At 35.2% G+C, this 7,817-nt stretch overlaps 1 protein-coding gene across 3 annotated transcripts; it reads left to right on the top strand.

Annotated features, from left to right (window-relative positions):
• The first annotated feature begins 1,089 nt into the window (after positions 1 to 1,089).
• Positions 1,090 to 7,467, top strand: exd1 (exonuclease 3'-5' domain containing 1). 3 transcript variants are annotated; one of them, XM_073812349.1, is made up of 11 exons: positions 1,090 to 1,320; positions 1,407 to 1,475; positions 1,559 to 1,592; positions 1,690 to 1,751; positions 1,829 to 1,902; positions 1,988 to 2,074; positions 2,362 to 2,466; positions 4,381 to 4,461; positions 4,555 to 4,698; positions 6,506 to 6,697; positions 7,093 to 7,467. In XM_073812349.1, the coding sequence occupies exons 1-11, from the start codon at positions 1,185 to 1,187 to the stop codon at positions 7,219 to 7,221; spliced, it is 1,113 nt and encodes a 370-aa protein (XP_073668450.1). In that variant the 5' UTR covers positions 1,090 to 1,184; the 3' UTR covers positions 7,222 to 7,467. The 3 variants fall into 3 exon arrangements, with proteins under 3 accessions (XP_073668450.1, XP_065123541.1, XP_073668451.1); XM_065267469.2 differs by having other exon boundaries at positions 7,090 to 7,467; XM_073812350.1 differs by lacking the exon at positions 4,381 to 4,461 and having other exon boundaries at positions 7,090 to 7,467.
• Positions 7,468 to 7,817: the final 350 nt, after the last annotated feature.

Below are 7,817 nucleotides of genomic sequence, written 5' to 3'. Positions count from 1 at the left end.
GTGGGAGGACCAGCTTAAACATACTTCCACTTTAAACCAGCTAAAACCAGCTACCAGCTTATGCTGTTCTGAGCTGGATGTTTCAGTAGAGAATTGTTAAATGCAAACTTGCCCTTTACATGTTTTTGGTATCCTTGTTAAAAAGATCATTCATAAGATTTGCAATAATGGTTAAGGTACAGTAAATAAATATTGACCTTAGTCTGAGACAGTTCAATTACTAACACATGAAGCTACAAAATGCTGATAAGTTACACAAGTGTCTCTGTATTCAGTCAGGTAGCTGCTTTCTGGAAAATTGCAGTAAAACATTTTTATTTGTTCATTATCTTGTGTAAACATCACGTTTTAAATATTGATGTTTATTCAACTTTATACACTTTAAATCAGAGATTTATCAAAATCCACTAAAGGGCATAAGGAACACCAAGCAAAAAAAAATGTAAAACCTGTTTTAGCAACTTATTTCTTTTTTCTGTTGTTTGAATTATTAATATTTTATCTATTATTAGAGTTTATTATTATTTTTTTAACTATTTGTACTGTGAAATATGTCACTATATAAAAATTTAAAGGGGACATTTGTGCTATAATTGGGTCCCCATTGCTTCTATCAACCTAGAAAACATGAAAAAGAACAACCCAGTAACTTGGTTTTAATAAACCATTTTCAGCAAGCATGTGAACAATAGATAATTAAAAATAGACTCCCCTTATGATGTCATAAGGGGATCTTATTATAATAATACAGCCCCTTAATCTGCACTTTCCAACCACGACACCGCATTTTAGTGCAAAGAAAGAGAAAGATATAGAAAATAATTGAGAGCACAATCGAGTTTCAATTTCAACAAACCACCATTTTGACAATCAAGGTTTGCGTTTAATCAGCTCATTTGCATTTAAAGGGACAAACACATAAAAAGCACATTTTAACATGCTATATTAATTATCTGTGAGCTAAAACTTCATATACGTTCTCTGGGGACACCAAAGATTTATTTTACATCTTTACAAAGTCTTGTGAAATGTCCCTTTAAAATAATAGTATTGCAGTTCTTTCTTTGAACGCCACGCGGTGCAAAACATCCACGTAACACACGCAGCATTAGGTAATACGTATCATCACGCGCGCGCATAATCAATAAACTTTCATGGGGTCTTTTGGTTGATATCGAGCACTCATGGCATCGTTTTCAGAGGAGTGTAGGTTTCTAGACTGTTTTAAAAGGAAACGTGTTAAAATAACCCTGCTCGATACACAAGTCATAGCGGTTATACAGCGCATTAATCTGAACAAGACGGTGATTCTAGAGGATGGTAAGGCTGTATGCACGTGTCTGTTTAATGAGACGTTTTACCTGTCCGGGTGTAGTTTAAGTTAACCAGATTGTGCTCTCCTTTAGTATATGAAGTACAAACCGGGAGGAAATTTCCAGGTGTTAAACTCATTTTTGGACACGACATCGTTAAAGGTAAAAAAAGTAGTCCTGTCGGTCAGTCGGATTTACGGACGTCCATCATTAATGTCCCGTTTTCTTTTCTCTTTACTTTAAAGTTGAACTTCACTTTCCTGTGAGTCATGCCAACCTGTAAGTTTGCCTTTTATACCAGTTTAATATATTTAATCGAACGGGTTTTATTACATTAACTTCAGGTATGAAGTGTTTATTTGTGAATCTCCTTTAGGTGCAGTGTTGATGACGCGCACAAGACAACACTTCAATCTCTTGGAAACAGGACAATACTGGGTAAATGTGTTTTTATGTTAATAAAACATAGCTTCATATTTAATTTTCTTACATTCTGATGTGCTGTTTATTTTTAGATGATATTGTTGAACACGAGGACTCCATGAACTATGTGCTGATAGATGAACTTCAGGAGAAGTTTGGTCCAGCTGTGAGTTTGGTGATCCTGTTGTGTTATTTTATCTCCATCTTATCCTTCATTTCTTATGGAAAACGATTAATATTCATATTTGCAGGTTACACACATCCAAGAACAAAAAGTGATAGGAATTGGAGCTAACTTTTTTGGACCGGTCGAGCAAGAGAGACTTTGTTGGTTGCAGGTTAGTAAAATATATTTGCTATACAATATTAGTACACCTGTATGATTATGACATAATTATTTTCTATATATTGTAACTGCAATTATATTTTATGTTGGTGTACGTAAAGCGTTCCTGTCCATATTCTTTAGGTAAACATTCTCATAAAAGTTAAATAAACATCTTGAAATACTGTATCACTGCTGGAGTTGGCAATACGTTTCAGAAAATCAAAGATAATCAAAATGAAAAAAATATAATATATCTTTGTCAACACCATGCAATTCATATCTATTGTTTTTATTCAGGTTGCCACTAAGAATGTAGTGTACATTTTTGATATCCTTTTGCTTGGTGCAAGAGCATTTAAAAATGGGCTGTGCATGATTCTGGAAAAACGCCACATCTTAAAGGTAAGATTGTCCTAAGGTAAACAATATAACGTCTTTTTCTAAGACATGCTTATAAAAGTTGCTAAAACGTCTTCATTTAACTAAGGCCTATCCTGGCTTGTCTGTGAATTCAGGACTTAAATGGATTCTACAGCCATATCAAAATTATCCCATAATGTACTCACCCTGAAGTAATCCGAGATAAATGAGTCAATCATCTTTCAGACGAACACATTTGGAGTTATTTTAGTAAATGTCCTTGGTTTTCCAAGCTTTATAATGGTAGAAAACAGAGATCAGGGAACAACTTCTGATTTTGAAGCCCAAAAAATTAATTCATCCTTCACAAAGGTAATCCACATGACTCCAATGGGTTAATAAGGGCCTTCTGTAAGTAATCGATGCGATTGTGTAAGAAAAATATCCATATACTTTATGATAACTAGCTTCTGATAACGACGGTTTAAGCGTACTGAACGTTCGTTGCCATGGGTACACTGTAAAACCTAAAAGTTAAGTTAACTCAACTCAAACCATTTAAGTAAACCGGTTGCATTAGTTTTAAAACACATACATTTGAGTACTGTGAACTTAAACAAATTGAGTCATATGCACTTATATTTAGGTTCACACTTCTTAAATATAAGTGCATAATTGCACATGACTCAAGTTCACAGTACTTAAATTTATGTGTTTTAAAACTTAAATGGTCTAATGCAACCGGTTTACTTAAATGGTTTGAGTTAAGTTAACGGTTAGGTTTTACAGTGTACGTTGGGCAGTGATCCTCATGAATCGCGCGAGTCCAAGATGGAGTTGTTAAGTTAGTTATTATAGATTATAAAGTTTACAATACAATTGTTTTTTCTTACAAAATCACATTGATTACCTGCAAAAGACCTTTATTAACCCTTTGGAGTCGTGTGGATCACTTCTGTGAAGGATGGATGCACTTTTTGAACAACAAGTTAGTTGATCCCTGTTTTCTACTGGTATAAAGCTTGGAAGAGCAAGGACATTTACTAAAATAGCTCCAAATTTGTTCGTATGAAATATGATGGACATATGTATCTCAAGTTGCTTAAGGGTGAGTAAATCATGGGGTAATTTTGATATTTGGCTGGAGTATCGCTTTAATAAGATAAATAAAGTATTCATATACTGCATGCAGTAACAGACAAAAATATAAGTTATTTAAAAGTTTTACAAAATACATAAATTCTATGCAGTCTGCACCAATAACACGTGCAGCGCTGTTTTACTTAGAAATTAAAATTATATTTAATATCTAATAATTTAACTTGCACTGGCAATTGCATTTTCGATTGGTGGATGTAAAAACTGTGACATATTTACATGCAAATGCAAACCATTTAATTACCGTTTACCAGAATGTACAAGTCTATGCCAAATTTCATATGGAAATGCAAAGAAATTGCAATTAAATTACAAGTTACAACCCTGCCATATTTTTTTATCTCAATAGCGATTTCCCGAATGCTATTTCACTTCTCGGTATTGTGTACGGACGGAGCCGGACAAAATTCTAATTAAATCATACTGCATTTGCGTTTCCAATGACATGCACATAAACCTGTCAATCAGTGTTGAGATTATACTGTGGGGCTTGTTTGTATTGTCAGATTTGTATGTCACAATTTTTTCATCCACAAGTAGAAAATGCAATTGCAAATACGATTTACAACTGCTTTTTAATATTGTCCGCATAATTGCTCCATAATCTTCATTTCAGGGCACAGAAAATCCTTAATAAGATTAATGAAGGCATATACTTGTATTCGAATTTTCACTATTAAAGATATATGTGGATTTTGTCACATACAAAAAGTGCCCTTATCTAACATACAGTACATAAGGGGATTAATCCCCACCTGCTAAATTTGCATAGATTGGAGAGTGTTTCCATCTTTTTAGGTCACGCATGACTGCCGATGGATTGTGAGATGTCTACGAACGCAGTTTAATGTGAATCTTACTAATGTGTTTGATACACAGGTATGTCTGTTAGTTAAGTTTACTCGGATATTATATTAATGTCATTATTCTTCACATCCCATGTATTGTTTTGTTAATGTTTTTGTGTTGCAGGTTGCTGATCTAATGCTTTTCTACAAGGACACAGGAGGCTTTCTACCGGACAGGGTCAGCACTCTGCAAGAGGTGGTCAGAATTCATCTAAAAGTGCCTGTAAACAAACTTTCTCCTCTCTGGATCCAAGAACAGTGCACTGAGGTCTGTCAAATAATCGATTAAAAACAATATCAGATAAAATACAACAACACATATGTCAAACATTGGATATTTTAGTCAAACAGGCACAAGGTTTACTAACAGCACACAGTCAATAATACATTATATGCATAAGCTACCTTACATTATGGATGTCTGTAGTTAGATATATTTACATGCATAGTCTTTTACCAATTATGCTTAAAGGAACAGTATGTAGGATTGTGGCCAAAACTGGTATTGCAATCACAAAACGTGTGGCTAAAACTGGTACTGCAATCACACAGCTGGTGGCCAATATACCAAACGACAACATAAACATCAGTTGAGGGCTGCAACTCCAGGCCAGACTGCTGTTGTGAATGATATAAGTATTTGAAATGAAAATTATTTCTTAATGTCTAGTGACATTTTAGGGCCATTTAATGATTAATTGATATAAATTTCTTACATACTGTTCCTTTAATAAACTGATAAAGGTTCTTGTGCGCTTACGGCATTCTGAAAAGTTGAAATGTTTTTAACTCGATGCGGTGCAGAGACGCCTGGAAAAAATGAGCGCGTCGCACCGTGTGCATGTGGCTTCCATTATGAGCTTGCAATACCGCACGCCTACATTTGAAATAATGAACTTGAGCACGCAAAAGAAGCGATATGTGAATTGCCCCTAAAACTGTTTTCTTTTATCGGGTAAAGCCCATAAATGGCGTAAGCAAAAACCGTTAAATCATTACCCTGATTTTTGTGTTGCATGTAAACACCTTTACTGACATTTTTCGCATTTTTGTTCATGTGCGCATGTCTTTGCGTGTTAAGTAAGGGATAATGTAGAGGCAGCCTCGCGTCGGGTCCTGATCACACTGTCAGGGCTTATTTCCCGATAACTACCGGCTGCCTCTACATTATCCCGCTTATTACACGGCTAATTGCCACAAAAGAAAAAAAACTGGACATGAATATGAATTTGTAACATTTAATTGGCATATTTGTTTTAAATTAACATTTTTATCCTTCCGCGAAACTTTGCACAGATGCATAAAATGATCGTAATACCTTATTAAGATCCTCTGCTTCATACTTGTCTGTCTTCATTTTTTCTCTTTTAGCCAGTCTTTGAGAAGTTTTAATGCCCATTCTGTATTTTTTGTGTGTTGGCTTCGTAGCTGTCATGCTCTATTTTGTCAAGTTCAGTCTCAGTAAGCTGTCTGTGTCTTCTCGTTGTTCGTTCTTCTATCCACTGTTTAAATGTTTTGTTTTTTCCGTATGTTAAAATTACTGTCAAAATGTTGTGGTTGTCCAGTGTTTGTCACAAGATGGCGCCAAACAGTAATCTTTATAGGCGCGGAGCGATTTTAATCGTACAAGTAGTACCGGCTATGTGTTATTACTTTGGAGTAGTTTTTATTTGAAAAGAACAAAGCTGCAAATGTCTCAACTGACCAATCAGAATCAAGCATTCCAGAGAGCCGTGTAATAAAGATAAACATCACACGCGGATATAAGCGCAAAGTAAGGCATAAAAGTCTGCGCTCGACTCAAGCAGTTGGCAGAGAAACTGCAAAAATTAAAACTCATGTTATATTTACAGGTTATGCAGACATGAGAAGAGATGCAACAGTATAGCTTAAGAAAGTTTTCCAAATGTTTGACAATTATCCAAATTCCACGTAAATGCAGTTTTCTGCATAGCCAGTTTGATTTGCATGTAAACGCATGAAAATAGGTTTTTATAATAAGCATATTTTTGATAGTTAACCACTTATTCTGTGCATGTAAACACACTCATTGAAGTGTTTCTTTTGTTTGGCAGGAGAATCCAGAGGTCTGGTATATTCGTCCTTGTCCACCCGTCCTGTTGAAGATTATGGCTGTGTCAGTCGTTCATCTGCTTCCTTTGCGCTTGGTTTTATTGGATGCCCTTATGTCCGACTACACGACCCTCGTCGATTCCTACATGAGCAGCTACCAAAACAAATCTGTTCACATGCTGCATGATGGCAAGGTAAGTCTATACATCTTTTTTTTTCCAGCACGAGTATACTAAGTATTTATATTTTTTAAACGTTATATTTGTCAGTGTATGACGTGCACGTTACTGCTGGTGGTGTGGTGGGATCATAAAAATTTCACTGTTTTTTAATATAATGGCCATGTTTTTCACCTTGTTTATGGGTGTGACATAACCAACAAAAAACGAATAACATCAAAACTGACATTTCCTGCAAAATCAGACGTGACAACCCCAATTTTAAATAACTGTTATAAGATTACTCTTGCGATTCTTGACATAAGGTAGGGAGATCGTTTTGAACAAGTTTTTGCTCTGCAACTGGATTTTGTTTTTTAACCAAAAAGTTATAGATTACAGCTTTCATTTCGATTTCATTTTTCAAGCAGAATGGAGTGGAGCTCCCCGAAGAAATACAAGAATTGGAGGCAGTACGACAGGAACGCATAAAGTGGGCTAGTCGTTGCTACTTGGTTACTGATGATGGCCTTCTGGACCGTTCCAGCTTTAAATCATGAAGTCTGTCTGTCCTGGGACATTTCCAGTCAATGCCACTGCAATGGCATTCTCTAGATGTTAAAGGGATAGTTCACCCCAAAATAAATATTTTTACATAAATCATTTAACCCCATGTCGTTCCAAATTAGGGCTGCATAACAATTAATCGCAACTAATTGTGTGCAGAATAACAGTTTTGTATAAAAAAAACTTTTTACTTTCCTAAAATTATACATGCATGTGTGTGTGTGTGTGTGTGTGTGTGTGTGTGTGTGTGTGTGTGTTTATATATACATAATTATTACAGTTAACACAGTACACACACATATATGATGTAAACAAAAACTTTTGTTCTGCTAACTATTAGTTGCGATTAATTGTTATGAAGCCCTATTTCAAACCCAAGGTTTTTTTTACTTTTTTGTCAAAATTCTGTCATCGTTTAGGACTTTTTTTGGTGATGTCTTTCATTCTTTTTTTGGGCTTGAATAGTGTCGATTGAATAGCAGTCTACGATACAGTCACAAGCCTCCCGGGGTTCATATCCAAAATTAAATATCTAAAAATGTGTTCTGAAGACGATCAAAGGACTTGCAGGTTTGGAACAACACAGGGA

The sequence above is a fragment of the Paramisgurnus dabryanus genome, chromosome 17 (assembly GCF_030506205.2).
Source record: "Paramisgurnus dabryanus chromosome 17, PD_genome_1.1, whole genome shotgun sequence".
NCBI classification, from domain to species: Eukaryota; Metazoa; Chordata; class Actinopteri; order Cypriniformes; family Cobitidae; genus Paramisgurnus; species Paramisgurnus dabryanus.
The sequence above is the reverse complement of the archived record's forward strand: the minus strand, read 5'-3'. Positions and strand labels throughout refer to the sequence as shown.

Coding starts and splice junctions, on each gene's coding strand:
- exd1 (XM_065267469.2), top strand. CDS start 1,185: ATGGCATCGTTTTCAGAGGAGTGTAGGTTTCTAGACTGTTTTAAAAGG. Junction 1,476..1,558: donor TGGACACGACATCGTTAAAG/GTAAAAAAAGTA, acceptor TTTACTTTAAAG/TTGAACTTCACTTTCCTGTG. Junction 4,462..4,554: donor CTAATGTGTTTGATACACAG/GTATGTCTGTTA, acceptor TTTGTGTTGCAG/GTTGCTGATCTAATGCTTTT.